The sequence below is a fragment of the Acipenser ruthenus genome, chromosome 7, assembly GCF_902713425.1.
Source record: "Acipenser ruthenus chromosome 7, fAciRut3.2 maternal haplotype, whole genome shotgun sequence".
NCBI lineage: Eukaryota > Metazoa > Chordata > Actinopteri > Acipenseriformes > Acipenseridae > Acipenser > Acipenser ruthenus.
Genome location: NC_081195.1, coordinates 64,366,787 through 64,394,298, shown reverse-complemented (window position 1 = coordinate 64,394,298; position 27,512 = coordinate 64,366,787). Strand labels below are relative to the sequence as shown.

The 27,512-nt window shown below is 37.1% G+C and overlaps 2 protein-coding genes across 4 annotated transcripts in view; one reads left to right on the top strand and one right to left on the bottom strand.

Annotated features, from left to right (window-relative positions):
• Positions 1-1,140: 1,140 nt before the first annotated feature.
• LOC117415364 (protein lin-7 homolog A-like) lies at positions 1,141-27,112 on the bottom strand. Of its 3 annotated transcripts, XM_059027590.1 has the most exons (8): positions 27,020-27,112; positions 22,899-22,966; positions 14,791-14,909; positions 12,401-12,499; positions 8,605-8,676; positions 6,687-6,896; positions 6,231-6,452; positions 1,141-3,812 (listed from the first exon to the last, which is right to left on the bottom strand). In XM_059027590.1, exons 2-7 carry the CDS (start codon positions 22,933-22,935, stop codon positions 6,231-6,233), a joined length of 759 nt encoding a protein of 252 aa, XP_058883573.1. In that variant the 5' UTR covers positions 22,936-22,966; positions 27,020-27,112; the 3' UTR covers positions 1,141-3,812. The 3 variants fall into 3 exon arrangements, with proteins under 3 accessions (XP_058883573.1, XP_058883570.1, XP_058883571.1); XM_059027587.1 differs by lacking the exon at positions 27,020-27,112 and having other exon boundaries at positions 22,899-23,417; XM_059027588.1 differs by lacking the exons at positions 12,401-12,499; positions 27,020-27,112 and having other exon boundaries at positions 22,899-23,390.
• The window catches only part of LOC117415363 (acyl-CoA synthetase short-chain family member 3, mitochondrial-like), a 37,440-nt gene continuing 34,754 nt past the window's right edge, over positions 24,827-27,512 (top strand). Inside the window, exon 1 of the mRNA XM_059027586.1 lies at positions 24,827-25,952. Within this exon, the coding sequence (XP_058883569.1) occupies positions 25,537-25,952 (416 nt within the window). The 5' untranslated portion in view covers positions 24,827-25,536. The remainder of the gene's footprint in view (positions 25,953-27,512) is intronic.

The following is a 27,512-nucleotide window of genomic DNA, read 5'->3' as shown; positions in this document are numbered from 1 at the left end:
ACATCTAGCAGGATATTGTACATAGCAATAGCTACCGCACAGTCATGTACATACTGTAGATGAGGAGATGGGTTTGAAGACCCTTGCTGTACCAACTTCACATTTGATAGTCTAAAATAACCAAAGTTGAGAAAATATCCAATTAGATTATCGTATTTCACTTGATCTTCTACAGCAATACATTGATTTTGGTGCATCTTGCCTTTTGAATTGTGGTGCCATGCTAGGAAGAACTGTAATATCACAAGCCTGCTGTAATTAAACATGAACTTGTTTTTTGTTAGTTTTCTACCATTTTATTTTATTCCCCACAGACAATTTGCTTTTGCCTTTGCACTAATGAAGTCACTTCCTGTGTTACAGATATTCAGACCTTAACATTACACTGACATTCTGTTCTGCACATAGGAATCAGGTGGGATCCTATAACTTGTAACACAGGAAGTCAATAGGTAGAGGAAGCTATTCCGTACTGCCATCAAACTTAAAAGTTGAGAAAAGATAATTGACCTAAACAAAGTGCAAGATAGTGTATTTTAAATCCTTGTTTGTTATATGATTGGTACAGCAGTGATAAAGACATGTTGCATTTATACTGCTTAATCAACAACAACTGAAAAACATCTTAATATTGAAAGTGACATGACTTCACTTGCAAGACAGATTTATAAAGGCTACGTTATTGAAGGCATTAGTTTGAAAGTATGTCATCTAGAGTTATCAAAGTTCTGTGAGTAAATGTCTTAAACAGTGGGCCTTAAACTGAAGTTTTGTGTGTCAAGGTATCAGACTCGTGGTTATTCTTAGTACCTAGCCAGAGAGAGAAGCTGTTCGCACTCTTTACAATCACAGCTCATCTCACGAACTTCAGACACATTTTTCTTGCTTGTGCACCTTATTGGCTTCAGTTCTTTTTTTCCATCAAGTAAAGTCCTATTTGACAAAAAACACAAAAGTGAACAGAATTTCTTAATCATTTCTGGGAAAAAAAACAATAACTTTTTGTTCAAGGTAGTTTCATGCTGCTCATTTAATGTATATGCCTGTATGTGCAACTGTGTCCTTTTCTTATCAGTCACTTCACCTACAGCCTTTTCTCCATCCACGAACCACAATGTACTATTGAAAGAGTTAAACACATGTATTTCATATTGGTTCTTTAATATTGGTTTCATTAAAAACATACACATACAGTACTGTAAGTATAACAGGGAACCCACTGGTCTAGTCACAGCATATCAAAAGATAATATATCATAGATTTCAATATTCTCATTACATTTACAGTATTCTCTTCCAAAAAATGAAAGTCCTTATAACATAATAATTACAAAAACAAACATGAAGACGAAAGATAACTCAATGCATTGTAAAAAACGGTTTGTTTTAAATGTAACTGTATTGTCTTAAAAATTCTTCACTATTGGAATGTATATATATATTTATAAACAGAATACCAACACATACAATTTTAACACCTACAGTATATAGGAACTATGCTAAATTCTTAAGACAACTGACAAGTCACTCAGTTTAGAACACACTATGGTGGATATTTTTTAAGAGATTAATAACAAAAGCATTAATAACAAAATTATAGTTTTGAAATATGAACATTTAAAGATGCATTAATCGCATGACATATGCATAGCAAGTTGCATCTCATTTTTAAAAACATTTTTGTAGTTACTATGTTCTTGTGTTCAGCCAAAGAAATCCAAATAGATTAAAAGTTAAATTAACAATAAAACTATTATATATAAATTTCAATTCTGTACCTTTCACAACACTTCAAGCAAACCTAAATTGTATTAAACCGATGCCATTTCTTCAATAGACTCCCGTCTTCAATGTAATAACTAAAGCCCAGCATTCTTAAGAGCATTTAAACAAAGATGTACAGACAACGAAAGACTTAAATTGACCATTTCAAGTTTGTTTTCACCTAATTACAGCCACATCTTTAAATATACATACATTTTAACAGTTGCATATCAGAAGATCATTAAGATTTTAAATTATATAATGTGTGTATTATACTGACACACAGTAACACAGCAGGTGAGTATTAAACAGTAATATCCAGTGTTGTTCCATATTGTACGACAGTATATGCAAGACTTAATCACATCGAAAGGTACAGCATTTAATAAATGATTTGCTGTTATCTAAGCAGACATTAGCAAAAAGGTATGTTTGCAGTTTTGAATGCTGAAGCTGCAAGGCTTTGAAAGCTGCATAGTTTTCTACTGCTAGATTGACACAGTGGTGTCCGATGTCAACACTGATGCTCTTAACATAGCTTTTGCCAACAATTTTACAAATATAGTGGAGTCTGTCAATTACCAGCTCCGAAGGGACATTTAAATGTTCTTAAGGAAGGGTTAGTGATATTAGAAGGAACATTAGAAATTGAAAGGAACAGAGAGTGCTCTTTCTGTAAAGCTGTTCAGTGTCTAATATGCCCATGCTGTCATCTGATTGGATCATGGATGATGAATTACAAGAAATATAATAGCTAAACTGAAAATATAAATAGCAAATGCATTTCTGGTTCGATAAAAAAAGAAATAAATAAATAAAATAAATAAATAAAAAAATTGAAGTTGTCTGGGTGTATCTAGAGTACATGAAAGGTGCTAGGTCACCTTTTCACACGACCATCTTGTAGGATGACTTACTTGAACAAGTAATTCAGTTATGATTTCCGTTATTATGATTCACAATATTGATTACCCTTGAACTTTTTCAATAGTGTCCAGGAGTTGTTTTCTCTATCCCTCTTTTAATGAATCTTCTGGCTGTACAGGGACATTCTAAGAACCAGGAGGAACTGAATGGATCTTGTGAGTCGGAAGGACTATACTGTTGCTCATAATATAATAGACTCATGAAGCGTACCTGTCTGTCGTGCACTGCCATTCACTCTGCAGGTCTCACACGTGCTGAATCACAATCACAATGTTTTGGGATCAAACATCTACCAGGACGAGCACTGATGGCTCAGTGTGCAAGTGAGGAAACCACACTACTTATTGGTTACTGACAGGGAAGGAGTTGAAGGAGTGGAGACATTTCAGTTACAAGTAAGAGACTACATGAATTAAGGCTCAGAAACCGAGACACTTAATGGGTAATAATAACTGTTTGCTATAACTTAGGGAACAGAAGTAAATGACTGGTACACCCTATATGATCTAATCAGTAATGTATTATATTAAATTATATTATTATATATTGTTATTATAATTTCATTTTATATAAAATTAGATTTAGTCTAACATTGTGCTACACCAGGTACAAAATGATTACATTTGTCAAAAGTAACAGCATCACTGAGATACACAAGTTTAATATTTATTTACATCTTTTATATTAAGAGAGAGACATCAACCAATGCGCTACAGTATAAGAAATAATAAAAAAAAAAAACTCTGGCAAAATCAACCACCTGGGCAGCGGAGTAATATCACAAACATATACAAAAGTGTGTTTCATTTGTTGAAAAGGTTAATTAATCCATTTAATATTGAAAAACATTACTTTAAAATTTAAATAACTTGACTTTTTTTTTCATTCTGAGGATTATCATTTAAAGAGCACCAGTGTACACGATTCATTTAAGCTCAATGTAGCTGTAATTACACAACTGCTAACAACTAGAGGTACACAGCAGGTGAGCAGAAACAGATTAATATAATATCTTTGTTTCCCCCAGGGAACCTTCAGCAAACAGTGCTGAACTTGCAACACTTCACTTCAGTCATTTATTTGATTGCAGATTCCTTCAAGTTTTTCTTCTGGAAGAAAAACCTAAAACAAAGGAGTCCAAAAATCCATGTGTATCAGACATTTACGACTTATTTCATTCCATAACATTTCACAAGAGCTTCCCAGATCAAGCCCATTTGACACAGTCTGTGTCTGTTTTATTGTCTCATATATAAAATCATAAGCAAGGCGGTGGTTCAGGCAGGGAACTCACCTTTAAACTAGACTAAAATTAGAGTAAACATCATAAACATGTGCAACTATTCAGCAACAGTCCCACAAGCCAATGACTGCATTGCCCATCAAGACAGTCTCTGGGTGTCTCTGGAATGATAACATTTGCAGAAAATCACCATCCTGATGGACAGATATTTTTGGCCATTCATTGTGTGAAACTGCAATGAATGGCCATTCATTTTTGGCCATTCATTGTGTGAAGCTACTAATTGTCCTGGTTTGTAATTGCAGTGGTTGTGGTTTTTTTTTTCAGTCTTACAGTATCTCCACGAACAGTATTTTCTAATAATAAAATATGTGTTGTGACTAAATCATTTGTCTTCTATAAAGACTTTCACTGTAACAAAACATTTTGGGGGGAGAAGAAATAAGATTTTAAATGCAACCATTATTCAGGATTTGCTGACTGTCAAAATGTAAATAAATAAAATTCTTTCTTTCAACAATTTGTTGAGCAAGGCAGTCTGGTCTTAATTAAATAAAACCTTTAGTTTTTCTCTCTTTTTGTAGAATGGAAATTGGTGGTTACATTGTATAACACCAGATTATTCATCCGAACCTATGTGTATTTAATTTGTATTTCACAGCGGGTGATGGATGAAAATCTAGTCTCAAAAGACGATAGGACCTAACAATGGTTCAGTTCAGTTAGGAAATTAATGCGATAAAAGATAGACAAGACAACACTACTACATTAAATATATTTTGTACTACATTCTTTGGCCTTTGGCTTTGCCTTTCGAGGTAACCCTGCCCATAAATGACCTCGCAGTGAAGTGGAGATGCTGACTGTAGGGAAGCCATAGGCATGGGGGCAGGATAGCTGCCCTCCCCATTAAACAAAGCCAAAAAGCAGGCAGAGGGTGGGAGGGAGGAGGACTCTGGAGCACGACAGGGACGTAATGGATTGAGGTCAGATCTAAATCCTTTGCTTGCCGATCACTGGACGTATTGTTTATTGAAGGACAAATAATATACTAGCTACTCGACTGACGATTTGATCTAAGGTTAAACTGAGTTCCCTGCCAGAACCATCGATTTGCGTAATAAAGAAAAAACATGACTGAGCCTCTCCTCATTCTGTCTGTGTACATCACTCAGCCACAACAGCACTACATCAAGGTCCTTGGGTATTTGTGTCCTGGATGGGATGGAGTCCAAATTTGCAAATGACACGGGTCCTTAATACATTATTTTTGTACTGAAACAGCACAAGGGCAGCAATGTCAAAACCATTCTGTTCGCTAATAGTTCCCGGATATCTTAACATTTGAAATTGGCTTTTTGGAGATGAAATAAAGAGTGTAGGTGTGGAGTAACTTATGTCTTACAAATGCTATTAATTAACCAGTAGCAAAAAACACTTGGTCAGTGAATCTGGATAATTATATTGACAGATTATTTAAGTCAGATACACGCTTCCATCTTTGATTCAGATATGTCCTATTGATTAATTAGGGCACAATCATCAGATAATGTCTGATTGACACTAATTAGAGAAACCAATTTAGTAATACTCATAAAGATCTGTTGATGTAGATATTTTAGTATTAAAATATTATTAAACATCTGCTGGTTCTATAGTTTGGCAGGTTGAGGAAGCCATTAAGGCTTTGGGAATGGCAGACTGCAAAACAAAGCAGCTGTTAGTTAGGCTTAAAACCGAGAAACAAACATAGATATGAAAAATCCAAATGGACAGGGTCACTGGATCAAAGCAGAGGGCACTGCCATTGCTCAATTAAAGATGATCCACAGATCATCAAGTATGTTACGCAGGGCTCTCAAAGCTATCCTGTTCTGAAAGTTGAAATGTATTCTTTAATACAGCCTTTTCCAATTTACAGTTTGTGTGAGGAAACCAAAGTTATTTCTATCAACAGGGTTTTCTTTCATTTGCACCCCATGCTAGCGATGTCAATGATTGGAGTATTTATTTAAAATTGTGATACACTTGTAAGTAAGTGTATGTTTTATTTTTGTCTCTCTGAGTAATACGCCTTTGTTTTTACTTGTGGAATAAATAAATAAATAAAGAGCCTTTTGTCATCAGAAACTATATTTATGGTCTGCTTATGGAGCTGCTAGATTTGCAGTTCATCACAAGTCATCATTGCTGGTTGCTACAGTTACGGTACAGTACCAGCTGGTATTATGTGCTTCCAAAGGGAAACAGATTTTTCCTCCTCTTCTTTAGTGGATGAAAGCAATGAAAAGCCTCACCTATGACATGTGGTTCTGCTGGGCTGACGGTGTCTGCTGCTGCTGTTGCTGTTGCTGTATTAAGAGCTGCTGCTGCTGTCTGCGTCGGGCCGTCCTCAGCTTCTCAAAGCGGGCCTCCATCTCCTCCAGCACCTTGGGAGTGTAGCGCACCACCAGCTTGACACTCTCCTTCGCAGCCTTAAGCAGCTCCACTGCCATTTCATGGTGCTCCCCTTCCACACTCTAGAAAGAACGTTCAAAGGCAAAATTAAAAATGAAATGTATAACACTAAAATCTTACAGGAGATGGTACCATCAGAAAAGAATTCACAGCTCCGCAAATCAGGGAATATAATCTCAGAACAAATGCCCAAGCATTGGCTAATTAAAAACAGAACTATTTACTGAAAGAGCAATATGCAATATGACAACCTAGTTCAGTGTGTGATAAAAAGAAGATCAATTTTGTGGACTTACCACTCCATTCACGGACAGCAGCTGATCCCCTCGCTTGAGGCCCCCCTGTCTCTCTGCCACTCCCCCGGGTATGATGCGTGAGATGTAGATGGGAGAGTTCTGCTCCTTCCCTCCCATCACATTGAAGCCCAGGCCTTCCTCTGTCTTGGGCAGCTCCACCACTCGAGGGTGTGAATGCCCTTCACTGGCTGCAAACGCTGCTACCGTCGCCTGTGCGAGAGAATCAAGCTGTTAGCTTCATGGCAAGCTGACAGGTGGAGGAGAACCACTGTAGTGAGCATCTGTTTTTCTCAGCAGCAGTTGGAGACAGTACCTTTATAAAGCATGAGAGGTTATTGGCACATACACAACTTGTACTTGAGTCTTGTAATAGTGAGTTAAAAACATTGTATTAGAGTGATGTGATTATTTTGGAACATTTGCACTGATTTATCTGGGTGTTAATAAGTGAGTAAGGAACTGAAGAGGTAGGACTGGGTTACTCTGTTGAATATCCCTCCAGTTTAGAAGAGGACAGGAAGCTGTGTAAAAGCACCTTGGGTGTATATGGAGTTAGGTAGCTTAACAAATGTGAGTTAGAAGGTTAAACAATAGAAATAGAGTAGATGCCGGTTATTAGCAACCCTGATAAAAACAACTTTTGGTTATTAACAACATTTTCCCAGGAACTAATCCCGTCCCATAGACTTTAATGTTAACAGAATTCTGATATTAGCAACTGCACGCCGTTTATTGACAACTTTGTTACTAGTTGCCAGTTCTACAGAGCACACTTCCATGATTTATGTGCATACTTCATGCATCTTTTATAACACACTGACTTCGCAACTGCGTATTTCTGGCGGACTGAGGCAGAATCGTGGCTTTGAAACTGGCTATGAAAAATTGAGATGGATTTACAGCAGGAGGTGGTACATTGTAAAACGCAGACAACGTTGGACAATTTCTTATTTTAAAGTGTGTTCTTTAGAATTGATTGTAAGTACAACACATATTTTTTATGTTTTCTTTACTCAATGTAAGGACACTTATCGTACATCGTTGTGTAGTACTATTTAAGCCTACCCTTTTTTGTTTGTTTTACACACGCGTGATGTAAACAGTTCTATGTTTGGGTATTTCGTGTTCCTCATGTTCATTTTTTAACACTAACATTTAAAACATGTATTTCAGTGCCATATTTGTACAACTACAGTATATACCGTTGTTCAATATAAATACACTTGAAAAGGGGGCTTTTTGCTTACTGGCAACTTTCAATTAATGACAACATTTTGCTGGGAACTGAGAGGTTGTTAATTAACAAGCAGCATCTACTGTACCTGACCCTGAGATCTGTATGTTATAGAAAGGAACTGATGAACTATGTGTGGTCTGAAGCATTTGACTATTAAAATGTGCTCTGTGCTTGTCCATGTCTGGACTCTATACTGCCTTCTGAGCTAAATTAACATCAAACCAGCCTGCCCATTGTTACAACTTAATTAAATCCACAAGGAGCTTATGAAAATACATAACGTTGGTGAAATTAATTACATAAATGAAAAAAATGAAAGAACGATTAGAATTAAATTGGTATTAATTAGATTCTGAGCGACAGCATTTGTGCCAGCTGTCTCAATGTTTAAAAGAAAAACATTGTCAGCTCATGACAGATAGAAAAAAGAAGGGAATTACTTCATATCTAGATTCTTAACACCCCAAAAATCTCTGCAGCACTGCTTGTAAACAATGGGGCTTATAACATATGAAGATTTTTCAAGGTTATGATCTGGTTGTGTTACCTGGGAAGCAACATCACTGGGTATGCAGTCTGGACTGCCACTGCTGTCTAAATTTCCTTACAGAGTACAAGCTCTGAAGAAACACCTCAAACGCACATTTATAGCACATTAAAAAAACATCCTTTAGAGCTTACCTTTGCAGTGGCCCGGGCCTGGTATTCAGCACAGCCTTGAACAGTTATGGTTTCATGCATGTACTGGTAGACCTAGAATGAGAATATAAGAGGTCTATTTTAACCATCTAAACAGTGGCAGATCCAAATACAAAGTCCTCAAATGTACAGCTCTGGAAAAAAGTTTTGAATCACTATTAACACATTGTGCTTCATAAAGTCAAATGAAACCTGTTGAATAATGTTACGTTAACATATTGAATTATGTAACGCTTTATAGTTTTCCATATACTTACAAAAAACTGACAAAAATTGAAAAATATAACATTTTGAAATCAATGAAATACTGTACTATGATTATGGCTTCCACTATTTTTGAGGTATCATTTTGTAATTTCTTTGATTACACAATGTTAAATAAAATATCTAAACTGTGCTCATGTAGTTTATTTTTATTATGTCTCAATCCTAAATTCTAGGTGATGCAAAGCTTTTGTCCATAGCTGTATTTGCCATTTATCAACTGGAGGAGAGTTTTAAGAAAGTTCTTATCTGATGTTCCATTAGGGGTTTCATTACAGTGAGAGATGCAGCTTCAGCAGTTTTGTGGCATCTGAGTGCCGTGGGACAGGATTTGCAAGACACTGCTAGTCAGACTCACCACCACAAACAGCGCTGCCCACTTTTACAGTCTGTCAGCAGAGCTAGCTCTGTGATCAACTGACACATGTATGGGACACTGCTTTCCCAAAATGTGGGTCAAAATGACCAGCATTCTTTGTATTAAATCAATGGCGTTACTGGAATTCATCCAATGGCAAATGCATTGATGTTTGTCAGCTGTGCCTCAGAATGGAGTTCGCTGAGTCATTTTCCTTTCAGCACAAATTAACACAGTTGGTGTTTTTCATATTTTAAGCTCTGTTAATATTGAAGCAAATGGTAATCAGTCCGTGCGTTGATTTCATTATTTCAACTTTGACCCATTTGACTCCTCGAGACCATCACTTTCAATTCAAACACAAAAGGTCTAATTTTCAATCACTCGACAACACCCACAATACAGAAATGTTAATTAATGATCAACAAAATGAGAATACATTAAAAAAGAAAATGATGTAAAGCTGGTAAATCCGTATGTCAGAGAACATGGACAGGAACTGGAAATTAAAACAAGGTAAAGGTAATCAACCAAATAAAAACTGAAGCCCTAACGGAAAATGACATAGAACGTCTGTACAGCACTGAAACACTACGTTTAGCATCACAAGGGTACTGTATATATATATATATATATATATATATATATATATATATATATATATATATATATATATATAAATCATAGCCTATAATCACATTGATACTGTTTATATTTTCAGATGTTATTATAATATCCTGCCTGTAAGCAGTAGAGGGTTTGTATGTGATGTTGTTCCCAAGAGGCAAACATATGCAAAAAAAAAAGCATGAGAATGGCAAATGCCTTTACATTCTCTATTCTTGAATCAAATCATCTCTAGAGGTCTCTGGCAGAAAATATTAAAAAAAGGAGACAAGGCATGAAATGCCATTCAGGTGTTTATTGTCCAATAAGAACGCTTGTTTTGTGAGGGATTCTGGCTGACAGTGCAGTTCTTGTACTGTATGGAACACAACATTATGACATCACAGCCCAGTTATTAGATTCCCTTCTCTAATACTGGGCTGGTACCATCTTTTTGCCAGAAGCAGAGCATATCTATAGGCGACATACAGCACCACAGAAGACATTTAAGAGTGTTAGTCACTTTTAAGTGGAATTAGTACAATGCTCTTTGAAGTCCTGGTTGACTTAAGTTTGGGATACCTAGTTGGATAAACTGGGTGGCTCACCGAGGGACCACTTCACAAAATCTTTGTAGACCTGACATTGTGAGAACATTTTAAAACTCTAGTCGTTCTCACACTGAATTTCTGCTTGTGGTCCTTGTTAGCTGTTGGATGTTCAGACATTACCACTGAGAAAAAAAAACACTCACACTGCATGCAGATATGATGATGTGTGGGTCTGTAACAGGGCCAGGAGTTTGCTTGTATGTGGAGGATGAGCGAGGTACCCCTCCGCCCCTGTGCAATTTATTATTTTGTATTTGTTTTGTTGTATTATTATTATAATTGTGATTTATTTGTATATATGACGACGAGAAGCCGTATGTTTTGTTATTGTTTTACAGCGTGGATGGGAAGCCCCATCCACATTAAAAAAAATCTTGTGCAGAAGGAATTGTTGCTGCTCGGGAGATGGTCACCTCTGCAGCTCTGTGCAATCTGGGTGGGTGTTCGGAAGAGAGAGAGACAGAGAGAGAGAGAGAGAGAGAGAGAGAGAGAGAGAGAGAGAGAGAGAGAGAGAGACGAAACTGAAAGTAAATAAGACCATAGCATCAGTGAAGGCGATTGCCCAGCCTGACCTGGGTTTTGTTGTATTAGTGTTTGTGATTTGTTTTTGTTAAAACCTTTTATTTTATTTGTGTTGTTATTTAAATAAATGGCACACGGCTACCCTGTCACAGGGTCCTATTTACAAAATGTTATCTTACCCTCTCATAGATTACAATACAGGTTTTTGATATAGGTTTAACAAAGATTGAAGGCACAGGGACTGCTGTTATCGAAAAATAGCCTGCTGGTTGAGGGACAGTGTGAAGCAATATTTTTTTATAATTCTAAAATCTTGGCTTACAAAGTGATTCCTTTTAAGAACTAATCTCTGCTACTTCCAATAGACTTTTCACAATGAAACTACTATCCGATCCTACGTGAATTAAATACCAAGATGGGTGAATAGGAAACCTCTTACATGAGTTTTGGCAACACATTGGTATCTAATTATTTCATATACAGGACATCATTGGCTCCCGCAGCCATACGCACATTACGCACGGTGCGCACCATTGGTTTGCAAAATGTCAGCTTCATAACTGGACTCGCATAAAATCTCAAGCGATTGGTTGACACGAAACAGACATTTTAAGCTTATAGGATTGTACTGTTTATTTAGGGGTGGTAATGAGCAAACAGAAGCAGATGAGTTTGGTTGAAGCCTTGAAAAAGAGTGAAAATCTTTCTTCTGATGACCACAATGTCAGAGGTAACAAATCAGTAAAAGCACCAAACTGTCTGTTTCTGACACTAGCGATGGTGCAGTTTTAAGCGCTGAAAATTGCATGTCAGTACTGCATTATCTGAATTCTGCTGCTCTTCCAGGATTGAGCACGGTAAGTGCACATTCATACAAGTTTTATTTGTATTTTCATTTGATCAGTATCTTATATTAAAATGAATAATACATTTCCTAATCATTAACACATGATTGCCAAGTTGTGTTATTATTATTATTATTATTATTATTATTATTATTATTATTATTATTATTATTATTATTATTATTATTAATGTTTTATTTTTTTAACTGCCTGTGTTGTTACAACCTGTAAGATAAAAAACTGTATGTTTATAAACCATGCTTAAGGGGTGAGTAATGATTGCATTAGTTGTAGTGATTGTGAGAGTAATGATTAGAAATGGAACCAGCATAACAGATTTGTGAGCTACTTTTTCCCCAAGTTTAGGTCTGTATTTCAAATAAGTTTATTTTCAGAAAGGGAAACCGTGATGCAATTTGATTGCAGTTTTCTAATGTGACAGTGTAGGTGCTGTGAAACTCAGGAAAGAACAAAAATGCAGCACTCTGATAGGCTGAAACACTTCACAGCATGTTGCTGCAGAGTCGTTATCGGCATGAGATGGGATGTCGGTGCGGTTCAGTTTTGCGTACCATGTGAAAGATTTCTGGGACTCTCCTGATGTCAAGTAACCAGATAAAGGGAGTGTTGGCAGCCCAGGTAGCTGATTTTCTGTATAATTGACCCACATCCTGAAAGCACAAAAGATTGCATTGCAATACAGAAAACCACTGCAAGCACCAGTCTTTGCATAGTGCTGCCAGTTATGACGTTTATACTTTAGCCTGCAAAATCAAATCAATGTTGAACACATGAAAATATATGTTTTATTGTGACCTTAGTGGTTCATTCTGAAAATGGATTAGAAAAAAATCCAGCAATATTCTTTTTTATGTTTCTGAATTTCAATGGAGGTAAGGCTAGGGCATACATTAGCCCACTCAATATTTGATTAGAGATCAATACATCCTGCAATTCAGTATGCTCCCTCATAGAAGTTTCCACTGTATTTTTACAGTTTTTCATGTTTATTATATGATTTACCATACCTCTCTGTGCTTTATAATGCTTACCTATGCTTTACCATGCCTCCATTATGCTTTATCACACTTTACTATGCTTTTACTAAGATAAACTTTTCCACATGCTATACCTATTAAGACACCACAAGGTATTAGTTGCTTAAATTCCAACTAATTTTAACCTCACAGCATCACTGTGTCGGGGGCACATTTTTTGATCCAACTGGCTAATCGTAGGAAAAAAAAAACAAGATACATTTTTTAACCTGACTGAAAATATAATGCAATTGATAATGAGAATTCAGACATGGTATAGTTGCCATAGTAACATGTGTAGACTGAAATTCTAATTTATGTAAGAACAAATCTGTGCTGCATACCAACAAGGGTGATTATTACTGTTTTTCCAGTAATTATTGATCCTGTTAAGAAATTCAACAGCCATTTTTTATCATGGAGTTTATATAGAGTAGTCAAGTCTAATACAGAGCTAACATTTTAATTCAAATACAACTTCTGTACATTGTTGAAGGGCTGCCAACAGAGGCAATCATTTTCAAAATGAAAAGTAGCCTTTAGGGAAGCTATGGGAAACCAGTAAATTATATTTTTGGCATTCAGCATTATACTGTACTTGACTTTCTAAAGCATCTGTCGTGGTATTTGAAAGCATAAAAATAGAAAGGGAGTATAAAAAGCACAAGCACACAACGTTCAGTTTTTAAATATAATATTCTGCCTTACACCACTAAACTCAGAATTACTAAAAAACATTCCCCTTAAACCTGCAGCCCAGTCCAGGGTTTCTGTGTATTAGTAGGTTAAATGTTACACCCAATATAGATTACCAGTGATGTCATTTAAATCTGAAAGTTATTAAAATATAAACCAAATTGTTAATCTCAGGTAGCTGAAATAAAGGTTACGTGTAAGCATCATTGAAACTGATGACACTTTTAAATGTCACCAGCATATTGATTCTTACGGAGATTGGTGTGGAACGAACCGTGAGATGCAGTGTGTCAGTATGATACTTAGAGTATGCAGTACACCTCGTCATGTCGCAAGCTTTACAGGGTGAGGTATATTATTAACATTGCAGTTATTGCAATGGTTGAGACCCAAGAATCTGCTGCGGGAGATTTTTTAGCAGCTGCATTTCACATCTACAGTATGAACTTTGATGCTTTGTAGCTGTAGGTTATTAAGCACAGTTTGTTTCTGGAGAAAGCAGCATTTAAATAAAAGCAAAACACAGCATCTATCTTTATTTTTCTTTTCTATGGAATCCTTTAGGTGTTATACATTTGGGCCACATTCACAGAACAGCATGGTAAAACCAGTTTCTTCTTTCATCTTTTAACATACCCCACTACCCACAGGGCTTTTAACGATGTCATGCTGGTGTGAGATGTTATTCTCAAAGCTTTAACTGACATGATAACAGCTTTTTATCATTCTGATCATTATTAAATCTGGAACCGCTATCCTTATAGTGGCTTCTAAAACATGCCAAATAACAAGTAACACAGGATTTATTAAAAAATAAAATCTGCTGAATCATTTTTACTAATTGGTGTTTGTGTAGCAACAATAGCAATGCTTTTGGGAAATGATGGAACACACTCTCAAGGCTGGTTATGTGCACACAAATAATAGGAACAACATCACAAACTGCATAACTCAGGCACATCCAGAAGGCTCAAGAAGACATGTTTTAACCATAACCGACCGTGAATTCTGTATCAGTAGTAAAGCTTTGTTCTCAATGCTATAATATGCTAAAAGGCTAACATTTATATTTTCAGGTATGTGCCACTGCCACAGCAAAATCAAGAATCCAATAAATTCTATACATTTGTATCGTCACTTTGTTCTGCTTTTTGGGTTCCTGAACATTATAAATACTGACACATTTTCAAAAACTCCCTAGCGTGGAAGGACAGAAAAGAGTTACGTACCTCTCTGATGGCAGTACAGAACTCACTCTGTAGCACTTTCTTTAGAGACTGTAATTTATGGACTGGCACTTCCCCAGTCTCCTGCAGCTTCTCCAGCAATTCAATAGCTCGAGCCACATCTAAATGACCAAAAAACACAAGACTTTAATAAGAATGGTGCTGCATACTATTGAAAACGTGTTAGAAAAACAGAACATATTTGGGATCAGATTCATTTTGAAGAGAAGTGGTGCAAATGTGTGTGGTCCACTAGACCTTTGTCAAAGTGTTGTGTGCAACTATTCAACAGTAACAGTGAGAAAGCAGAAGGATCTCTGTGATCATGTGGGTGATAATTCAGTTGACTCATTCTCTACACTGGCTGCGTTGGTCCATCAAGACTGTCTCCCCGGTGTTAATTGAATGGCAAAGTCATAACAACACAATTCTTCCTTAAATGATGTCATTTTTCTTTTTTTTTTAAGCAGAAACATCAGGTCGGAAAATCAATGACTGTGTCATATTTTGAACTAGATCATAATCTGTTATATAGTTGCCATTGCAACCAATCACAAGGAGGGTTACTGTGTTCCATAATAAAAGCAATTGGCAGTCTATCCTGAATACAAAAGTTATCCCCACAGAACAGACATGTTTGAAACTGGAGTGGTGCATAAAATTATACACAGTGTGACTTCAGTCTAAAAGCAATTAGTAAACCAAGTACTGGGTGATTAGTAAGTAAGTAATGATATGGTGCGTTGATGTGGTAAACTTACTTTCTAATTACCCTGTATGTTGCTCATTCCATTGATAACTTCAGTGAAGCAGCCTTTAATAATCTGTTCTAACACTCCCAGATTCTAAACAAATAATACCCCTTGCTTTAATATTTCAACTTGATCTGTCAGGGTGTACATACCATGATGTGTTATTTTGTCACTCTGCATCCAGATGTATTCTTCCTCCAAAGCATAATAAAGTGCTGAATGTGCAAAATGTATTATTGTGACAGTGAAAAACTGCTGCAAGCTCTAATTAGGATAAGCTGGGTCGATGAGCATTTCATTTGTCACAAGTGGCTTTTATTGTGTCTCTCAGTTCAGCTTGTTTTGTTAATGTTCGCAATAGGAAAGTGTCACACAAATTATAGTCTGGTAATCCATTAGTAAATAAATAAACTGACACCAGGTGTACATTTTTCCTTGGCCTATGAATTCAGAAAAAGTAACTCACTAAAATAACTGGTGTTTTACTAAACTGTGCAGCCCATTGAGCATCAGACTTTACAAGTGCTTCCCAAGTTCTTCCAGATACTTCCATGCCTGCAACATTGTATCGGGCAGCAGTGTGGAGTAGTGGGTAGGGCTCTGGGCTCTTGATTGGAGGGTTGTGGGTTCAATCCCAGGTGGGGGACACTGCTGCTGTAACCTTGAGCAAGGTACTTTACCTAGATTGCTCCAGTTAAAACCCAACTGTGTAAATGGGTAATTGTATGTAAAAAATTATGTGATGGGCTCCCGAGTGGCGCATCCAGTAAAAGCACTCAGTAGAGTGCAGGATGCGCACTATAGCCTGGACGTCGCCGGTTCGAGTCCAGGCTATTCCACAGCCGACCGTGGACGGGAGCTCCCAGGGGGCGGCGCACAATTGGCCGAGTGTCGCCGGGGAGGGAGAGGTTAGGTCGGCCAGTGTGTCCTCGGCTCATCGCGCACCAGCGACCCCTGTAGTCTGGCCGGGCGCCTGCGGGCTTGCCTGTAAGCTGCCCAGAGCTGCGTTGTCCTCCGACGCTGTAGCTCTGAGGCGGCTGCACGGTGAGTCTGCAGAGTGTAAAGAAGCGGGCGGCTGACGGCACACGCTTCTTAGGACAGCGTGTGTTCATCTTTGCCCCTCCCGAGTCAGCGCAGGGGTGGTAGCGGTGAGCTGAGCCTAAAAATAATTGGGCATTTCAAATTGGGGAGAAAATAATAAAAAAAAAAAAACTAATTGGCAACGACTAAATTTAAAGAAAAAAAAAAAGAATTATGTGATATCTGTATAATGCGAAATAATGTATAATGTGATATCTTGCAACAATTGTAATTTGCCCTGGATAAGGGCATCTGCTAAGAAATAAATAAATAATAATATTATTTAATCAACCAAAAATTCACAGGATTTCTCTTCAAATATTTTGTGCCAATAGGGAGAAGAGAGAACATTTCCCAGACAACCTATAATTCTGTAAAACATTTTGCAACAGCAGCTCATGGAAATGTAATAATTTTAATTACTTGTGAGTTAACAAATATATTAGCGTTAGCAGCCCCAGCCCTCCACTCCCAAAGTGAAGCATCTTAAAACTCTGTACCCATTTATAAAAAGAGATTGCAATTACATCAACTTCCTTTCACTGTACTAGCATCACACAGCAAACAATGCATCTCACAATCGCAGGCTGTCCGACATGTGAAAGTATCCATTCATCTGATGCACACAGCTATCCTGGCTTTCTCAGTCTAGTTCTGAATTGTGTCACTGATGGTTTGGAATGTGGCCACCCTACACTGTACTGTTGGTTTGTGTCTAAAGATGTCACACAGTGACACTGGCTGACACCTTAACAGTCTGACGTAGATGTAGTATTCAGCTAGTAACATGCTTTGTCATATGAACAGTTAGTTATGGAGTAATCTATTGGCATGACTGCATTGCTACCCTGTCTTCTTCCAAGTCATTTTCATTTTCCTTAAAGTTGTCGACACACTTTTAAACTGTCCCTATTCAATTCCCTATGTGTTTTTTTTGCAGCTGTAGCTTCTTCTCTAATAACCAGTTATTTCTGACGGCTCATTGTCTGGCTAGTATTTGCCTTCCTTGACACAGTATCGGTAGTCCCTTCCCACTCACAGTGGCAAGCTGAGGTCCAAGTAATAACTTGGGCACCCATAAAAATTGCTGTAAAGATGCTTCTTCATAGCATAAGACCTAATCATATCCAAATGCCTACAATTGGTGATGATGTCAAACTTAGAAAAAGTATCAAAGGTTGACCTCCAATTCCTTCAAGTTCATGCTTTGTAATTAACAGTGATCTATAAAGCAAAAGGGTGTAGCCCATTGCAATTAAAAGGCAAAATGCACTTGGTTTCACATTAAGGTTTTCGAGAGTATCATTTTTAACTAAGATAGGACTACAGCTTATTTTATTAACAGCTGTACGTATTTGAAGATTATACTCACCAACATATTGAATGATGCAAGTAAATATTTATCAACAATATATACATATTTATTTGCTTTGTGTCTGCCACTGCCAAAGCAGACATTTTCCATTTCCAGTCCTACAGATTATAAAGAAATGGAAAAATAAATAACATGTATTTTATTCATGTGAGGAGGGTCCATTAACATTTAGAAGATGTCTTTTTCTGCTGAGCCTTTAAATACATTTAAAGTATTTCCTTGGATTTCATTTGCCATATTCAAAGTTTGCAGAAAAACTAAAACATTTTTATGCTGTATTTAATAATATACAGTGTGTTGTACTGACAGGACTTGCCATTTACAGCAAGCTATAGGAGTGGATGACAGCATTATACATAAATCCATAACAGCGTGAGGTCACAGCTGGGAATTACAGCTGAAAGGGGTTTTCATGAACTGTGCACTTGTCACAGCAATAGTGATGCCACAGAGTAGGCAGAGAATGGTCCAGACTGCCTCAACCTTCATGCCATTGCCTCTACCTGGGTCTGTCATCAAAGGTGTCAATCAGCCCTGATTCAGTCCACCCTCGTGGTTTTAGTGGTCTTAGGTGAGCAGATGTGAAAAATGTGTTGGCAATCCTTGCTCAGATGATTTGAAATGCATTCCACAAGTCCTCTGTTGCACCAGAGAACCTCTGGAACTTCAAGGTCACAGTTAATTGTCAGTTTTGAATTTGGGTCATTGTATCTAAGTGAGCTTTATTTAATTGTGGCGGATCATCATGTTAATTATACTAAACTTGATTTTATTAAGTACAGTTAAGATCATCCAATGCAATCCAGAATAATAATTAATGTTAAAGTAAATAAAAAAAGGATTGCTGAGTGTATAAATGTAACCTGTCAGTTCGCTATGGAAGCATAATGTGCAGTTTTGAAAGAAAGGCCTGTTATTGCAAACAGTGTTTTTTCAAAATAATAAAAAGTGTAACCAAAGAAGTAAAAAAAAAACTGCTATAATTCTCTAGCTAATGCTATCCTCACCCATCACCATAGATTTTGCCGAAGGTTTTATTAAAAAAAAAAAAAAGTACATCTGTTTATGACCAGCATTTTTCCTTGTTGTGGTGACACTGAATACAATTTATGAGGGGCGGTACAGATCTTTATTGCATTGCTAACGCACACAGCGATTTCATCTGTCTATGGAAAAGATCACAGAGGCAGTCTATACAGCGAATCCACCTTTAACTGCACAAAAGATGCATCTGCATCTAATCATTTCCAGGTGTGTACGCTAGTAAAGACTTGAAAGGGTCAAACCACAAAGTGGACAATATAGTCGTTCAGTCAACCATGCCATCATGTGTAGCTTGACAGATTTATTATAGAAGTATAGCTGGAATCTTTACTCTCCTATACTAAATCAATGGTGATGTGTGTTTGTTCAGAACGAGAACTTACAGCCAAAGTTAACACTGAGCCTTAGCTCATCCCTGACATTCACACCACAGGAGTTTATGTTTGTTTGTTTTTTTTCTATTTTTGTGCAACATTCAGGCAACTGAAAGAATAATAAAATCCTAAACTACTACTTGCCTCTTTAAATCAATATTCTGATCTTGCAGTATGAATCTAATTGAATAGATCCCTTAGTCCTAAACTGGCTCTGGGATCTTGCAATATTTATCTAATTGCCGGATACTGGTATACTGTTCTTCCCATTATTAATTCCATAAATTTCATAAGCTGCATCAATAAGAGTTACAGCAAAGGAGAACGTAATTATTTGACCTTATTAGAAATTCTCTGAGCAGCTCAATATTGCCAAAGACAAGCAGAATTTTATAACATGAAGGCTGCTTTATAACAGTTTTCAATGATACAATTGTGAACAAAAACAAGGCATCCCCGGACATCATCTAAGAGGAAACTTATATCCAAGTGGTTTATAAACATGAAGTAAAATGGATATGTGGAAAGGGTCTGTATCATTGATATGTCCAGAGGTTGAAACAATGTAGCAGCAAAATGGTTCATTTCTACTAATAAGCTCTGCAACATACATGTAATGTAATTAAGAAAGCTGTTAAGATATGCTGACCTGGTCCTTTTCATATTGTTTCAATCAGAGGTCTTCATAGTGCTCACTATTAAACTGGTAGCATGACTAACAATTTTAAAAGGTACTGTGGGCCGAATGCGGTGTTAAAATGAATTCCCATCAAAGTATGTTTGCAGACATGTGGCTCAGATATTTGAACAATCTTCTCAGCACGATGATAATCTTAATACATTTTTCAATTACTTTAACTGTATCTTTATTTTTTGATAGACGTTTAATCATTTTAAGAAAACATTAGAATCTCTAGTGGAAAAGGCTTTTAGCTCAAATGTTCATTCTGAAAGATGAAGACTACAGTAGAGGGTTTACGTTCCTATTCGCAGGAAATATCAATGCCTGATATTTAACAATACAACAGATCCACTGCTGCTATAGAATGAGGTTCCCGCTGTTGTTACCAGTCTTATATTGCTGTAATTCCATGGAATCGTTTCTACTTGCTCTTTTCCACATTCGAAAGACAATTAATTCATGGCAGTCACCGAAGAAGTCACCTGTGATCAAAAGTCCTCTTCAAAATCAAAATGCCTCCTATTTGTTTTAAAGCTCTTCGAATCTCTGAAATATCCATGTATTTTACTTTGTGAGAATGACAGAAAGCACATTTGGATTAATGGACCTTTACAGCTTGGGGGCTTGACGGCTCTACAGAAATCAAACTGCAAGACACACAAATTCTTGGACAAGACAGCTACAGTATTCCTCTTGTCGTTAGGCAGATAAAGGTGTCATTCCACACAAGTCATCGCTTCATGCTTTTTTTTTAACAATTCCTTTCAAACGGCATCCCATGGAGTCTCTGCAAAACAGCATCATTATTTTTCAGGAAGCTAGTCAGCTAGCGGATGCTTGTCTCTAATAAAGCATATTGAAAGGTACTGTACCCTCTACTGTAAAGTCCATGCAACACAGGTTAGTTACCAGACATACAGACCACAAGGTTATGGCACCTGAACAGACCAAGACTGATGAGGCAACTGGTGAACAGGTTATCCACGGTGTAAGTCCATACAGGTGCCAAAGCCATTGGTCTGCTCAATCCATCTGATCTGGTTGTGACAATCTTTTGTTGAAAGTCTGGTCATTGGTTCCCAGTACAAAACATTACTTATCTAAATAGTTTGAGTGCGTAGCTTCAAATTACACAGATTATACTCCCTCCCTAGTTACAATGAGAAGCATTGCTGCAGGAGGAAGCATGATCTGGAAACACTGCAATGTTTACAATGATCTTTCTCCTGGAACACGCTCCTGTGTAAAACCTGATACATTTATTCCTCAGGTGATTTACGACCCATGATGTGTGACTTTAAATATCAAAATAATCTGATTATACAGGTAACAGCATAGACATGTTAACCAGGCTAGATCAGCCAACGCTAGAGTCAGCGCCATCTACTGCACAGCTGTGTATCACCAGCAAATTATACAGACTGTTACCTGTATAATCGGATTATTTTGATATTTGAAGTCACACATCATGGGTCGTAAATCACCTGAGGAGGCTGTGTGGTCCAGTGGTTAAAGAAAATGGCTTGTAACCAGGAAGTCTCTGTTCAAATCCTGGCTCACTCACTGTTTGACCCTGCACAAGTCACTTAATCTCCTCGTGCTCAGTCTTTCGGGTGAGATGTAGTTGTAAGTGACTCTGCAGCTGATGCATAGTTCACACACCCTAGTCTCTGTAAATCGCCTTGGATAAAGGTGTCTGCTAAATAAACAAATAATAATAATACAAACATAAACGTAATCCTTAATATCTGTTCACTGGATGGCGCTGGCTCTTGATCTATAGCATGCGAACAGAAATGAAGAACAATCCCATAATTTAAAAAAAAATACATTAATTAACTGAGTAATTGCAAGAAGACATGTGAAAGGGGTCATTTAAAAGTAATTCTCAAACTACTTACTCTTTAAATAATTGTAAATTGTTGTACCCAGCAGAAAAAAGCAATGGTTTGATGTTCGGTTGTATTCATGAGCAAATCCAGAAGAGCAATAACATACGTGTGCAATAGTGTCAAGTTGCCTTGTACTACTAATCGAAAAGAAAAAGTACTTTCCAACATAAACTGTGCTGTCACACAATCTGTCACGTTTCCCGCACTGCTACCCTTGTACGCTATAATTACTGTAATCATATATGACAGCCTTGAGCAGCAGCAAAACATATCAAATGACAAGAACACGATTACATGATTCCGTCTCTATCAGTTTTTTTTTTCATTGTTTTTTTGATGGGGTTTGACTTTTGGTTTTGCTACTGTTAAAATATAAACTCACTAAGCCTACTGTATAAGTTGATTTTTTTTTCACACGTCTGACCTATTTTATCTGAATAACTGAATATTATAAATACATGTCTGACAGTTTTTCTGTGCTATGGGAAATTGCAAAGATCGCCACACTTGACAATAGGTAGGCGAGAGCAATCGATACTACGTATAGAAAAGTTGTCATTTTGCAAAATAGCATAAATAAACATTGAACGGATCCTGAAATAATACAGTCAGTTACAAAAACGCACTACAAGTGATACAATGTCACATTCTACTCTACGTGTACATTTGTGCATAGTTACAAATATACTCTTGCTTGCAAAGCAACCCATTGAGTGTTTTTCTATTAGTTACATTTTGACATTTTGTAGATACCCAGCGCAATTCTCGACATGCATTTCTTTCTATATCAAATGGTGCCTGATGAAGCCCACTGGATCGGCAAGAAGAAGAACGACCAGTCGTGCAAATGTAACCATACAGACACATACACAACCCAGCAAAAGGAAACATTGGACGATCCTGGTTCCTTACCTCTATCCAATGTGAGCGGCTGGACCACTGTCGCCATGTCTGCAGCTGTCAGAAATAAAGTGATGGAACTGGATACGAGAGAGAGAGAGAGAGAGAGAGAGAGAGAGAGAGAGAGAGAGAGAGAGAGAGAGAGAGAGAGAGGGGCGGGGGGGCTAGTCAGCCAATGGGAGTGGCTGGAACCTTGAGGATTCGAGGGAATGCATTCTGATTCTTTTCCAAGGTTCAACAGCATCTGGTCTTACAATGTAAGTCACAGTGGGTCTATATTTTGCTTATACTGTATTTCTAACTCGGTAACGGCTACATCATGTCCAGCTCTCAGTGTTGCATCGATTTATTTTCAATGATAAAGAAATCCACTAGGTGGTACGCTACCGTTCAGGTTTATGAATTATAAAACAAATGAAGATACTGTATTAAAAATGAATCATTTCTAATTAAAAAAACAAACAAAACAAAAAAACAGTTGCTTTTTGTAAGTAGTTCCATGTAAACCATCCTTTTTGCTGTTTTGCCAGGTTAGAGTACCTAAACGTAAGAATAGCAGAAGTCCAACAATTGGACACGTTTTTTGCAAAAGCCTAAGGTTTCCATAAACTTCAGTCCATTTTGTGTCTCCACTGCACGTCTTACCTGCTCAGTGCCGGGAGTCACTGGCATGATATGCACGTGCAAGTTTAAATATCAGGAATTCGGTATTCATCAGCTAATCATACAATAAAAATATCATGAAACGATAAGAATGGAACCTTGCAAAAAAAGAAAAAATAAAAGTGATGACTAAAGGCATTTCAGGGGCACCTAGTGAAATTAAATTAAATTAAGGCTATATTTAATTATATAGACTAAAATCACAAAGAAAACATAAAATGAAACACTATACTGTAGTGGGTTCAGAGATTTAAGGGCAGTGGGATTTAGGTAATTAAAACAGACCTCTCTGGGATTGTTGTACTGTTATTGGTGTGAATTCTTCATTAACACAAGAGCTTTATAACTGTGCCAGAATAACAAGGTTCAAGTCACTGAATGTGCTGGAGACCACATTGGATTAAACTGCACTGCACTATAGATCATAGAAGAGAATTATATTTAATAACAGTATAAGAAAAAGATAAGGAGGTTAGCAGTTAAGTGGGAGCTGTATCTACATCAACCCATATGTATTGTATATAAACTGGTCCAGGATAACCACGTCACTCATATATGCCTTGTGGTTACTTCACATCAGATCCAATACATTCAATGCCATTCAGTAATAGGATTACTGTACAAGTTATGCATACAGTATTATATGGCTACAGTTATATGTACAGTACATTGAATAACGGTCCTGTGGTATTGTCCTTATGACCCCCCCCCCCCCCCCCCCAAATATATATTTGTTATTTTCTCACAATTTCCTCAGTGCTTTTGTAAGGATATTTGCAAACAACAGTGTGAAAACAAGAACAGGCACTACCACAACAGAAAGACCATTTTTTTCTGACTCTGCATCATATTAATTTCAAGTTAATAATGTACTCAGTTATTTACTCAAAATGTATGTTAATGGCATGAAATGGCATAAAAGATCCCTGGTGTTTTCTGTACCAGCAGCTACATCAGAGTGTACCATTAACCTGTCCACCAGGATCTGGTGCACTGAACTTAGAGAGACATGTTACAGATCTCTTTTGAGCCCACGTGGGTAGTTTTAATGCCTGAGCTTTAAAAAGTCACCAGGATGTGATGACTGAAAAAGAAAATGCTATACAAAGTGACTGTATTCGTTAAGATAACTGGGATATTTCAGAACTGTACCAAGTATTTATGCAAAACATAAACTACAATATGTTACTGCATTTTTGATTGTGACGTCAGGTGTAAGATAAGAGCAGAGACGTGCACAATTCAAAGAATGGTGCTTAAATACCCGCATGCGCGTCAAATAATTGTATTATACTAAGAATGAATTGCAGCCAGTCGCTATTTTTTTTCTGTTTGTTAAAATTCAATCGCCCATATTATTCTGTAAATACAATCGCATCATCATCTCGTTGCTCTATCGATAAATTAGCTATTCGTTCATTAAGATCTGATCAGAAGCAGCTGATCAGTGTGACTTGTTTGCTGCGCCCAAGCAATTCCACCACAGCAGGATTAATCTCAGCAAAGGTGGAGCTCATTTATACGTGAATTACTTTCAATTTAGGGGGAATTTTGAAATCCCGGTCTCAAAGCGTACGGTTAATCTGGAGCCATATGGTAACCGTATCTTTGTAGATGGAAAAATGTGAAGGAGAAACACGAATTGTTGAAGCAAACAAAAAACAACCCGTCTCATATGTAATGTGTCCTACGTAAAGAAACGTGGCACAGAGGAATGATATGATATTGATATCTCATAGATATGCCTGCGTGTAATTCAAACTCGTTTTGAGCAATGTCAAACAAACCTGTTATCAAGATTGTTTTTAAGGACTTGTGTTCCAAATGAAACCGAAAAGGGCGATACAGAAAACCTGGCTTGGAATTATTGTTCTTGAACTGTAAAATGTAAGAGTTTCTTACTTTAAAACGGTACACTGCAGCCCTGGGTTTACTTGCAGCTTCAGTACACGCATGCCTGTTTTACAGTATCAGTAGCAACGGCGTGATGGGGACCATGCGTATTTTTCTAAACAACATTCTTAATAATTCATTCAGAATTCGTTCAGCTACATCATCAGATACGGGGGTGCATTTAGTAAATACCAAACAACTTTACAACTCCAGTGTCTTGTCGGGAGAGATTAAAACTAGACAGAACTGCAATTTTAACAGTTCACAGAAAGGATCGAATTTTTTAGCCTGCAACTTTGTAACAAGGTCTTGTGACCGTTTTTCGCCAAGTGTGTATTTACCTACAAGGCGTTATTCGACCAGTGTAATTGGCAGTAAACTATACAGCCAAGCGTTCAGCTCCTCAATTCAGGATCCAGAAAAGTTTTGGAGTGAAGCAGCGCAGAGTATTACTTGGTTCGAGCAATGGAGTAAAACATTGGATAATTCCAACCCCCCTTTTACTAAATGGTAAGCTGTTTATTACTAGGCCTAACTTCTATGTATGCATTTGGTAATAATTAAATACAAATAACCCAATTGTAAAATAAGCGACACTGTACTTTAAAGGTTTATATATTGCTCAATAGTTTATTTTATGCAGTGTTGTTTTGCAAAAGTATGCATTGTGTATGGATTTTAGATTTTTTTAAATTTATTTCGTTGATATTAAGAGCTCTTCAGCTGAACATTTCGACCTCTGCCGACACATTGATGATGACGGGTTTCATTTTTATGTGTGGAATTTTGTGGGTTTTGTAATTGTAGCACCTCCTCGCTCCGGCCGAGACAGGAGAAAGCGCCTACAGTAAATGGCACGGGATCAAACTCTGTAGCCTGACTACAATACCGAGGGAATTGCGCCCTCTGAATTTGAGTAATGAATTAACACATCCAATTAAGTTCCTTACAATTCAAAGTTTCTGACAGGTTCGTTTTGTAGGGCAGTGGTACACAACTGGGATGTAACCAGAGAAGAAAAGGCACACAATGTTTATTTGGGACAGAGGCAGAGGGTCAATCCAAGTAGGATAGCACATTTTATATCAAATCAACTCATTACTACAAACAAACAACAGCTTCAAGAAATACCGCAATATGTGCTGTACTGGATAATATTAATATAGAAAACATGTGCAAATATTACTTATTAATAAACACAAAAGAAAAGAACAGAACTCAATAGTAATAGCAAATCAAAATGTAGTATAAAACCACAAATGCACAAGCCTTGCCAATATTTAACCATATATAGCTATCTCCTTTCAGCACACACAAAGCAGTACCGTCATACAACTAGTTTTACCTTTAAAAAAAAAAGACAAGTAGTTTACTGAGTGAATTATCACCCGCTAACACGTTACAGGTGTTTTTAATTACCGAGTCCGTTGTTATTATATATTTGTAGCAATTAGGTTCCAAGCCGAGTGCGTCACAGAATATATTACCGTTAAAAAACGTCGCACTAAACACAATACGTAATAGGCTAAAATCAGGGGCGTTTCTCTACAATGAGGAACAGAAACAAACAAACAAACCTTTACAGAATGACAGGCTGTCGGGGATTACTCTGTATACCAAGCTTGTGTGTCATTTTACAAGCAACAGATGTACTGAAAATTTGAGCCTCCCCTCAGAATGAGTCTCTAATAGCACAGATTCAGACACAGCTGAAAAATTGTCTCTCCCCTGACATAGCCCATCGGAAGGGGAGGCGCAATTTTTCAGTTGTATCCGATATGTGTCTCCCCTACAAATGGGCTACCTCAATTGAAAAATATAAGTTAGCCTATTTGGAGCATTCATAGTTATCCCTCCAAATGAGCTACAACGGCTTTTGTAGGTTAAAACCTCAAAAATAAATATATTCTGAATATCATTTGAGTTCAATTGATATTAAAGAAGAATTATATTAAGTTACAAACAGTACTTTCAAGTAGAAAAACACAACAGATTTTAAACACAAATGATGAAAAAAAACCCATTACGTGCAATATATATATATAAACTCAAAATCAATATATTCTAAAT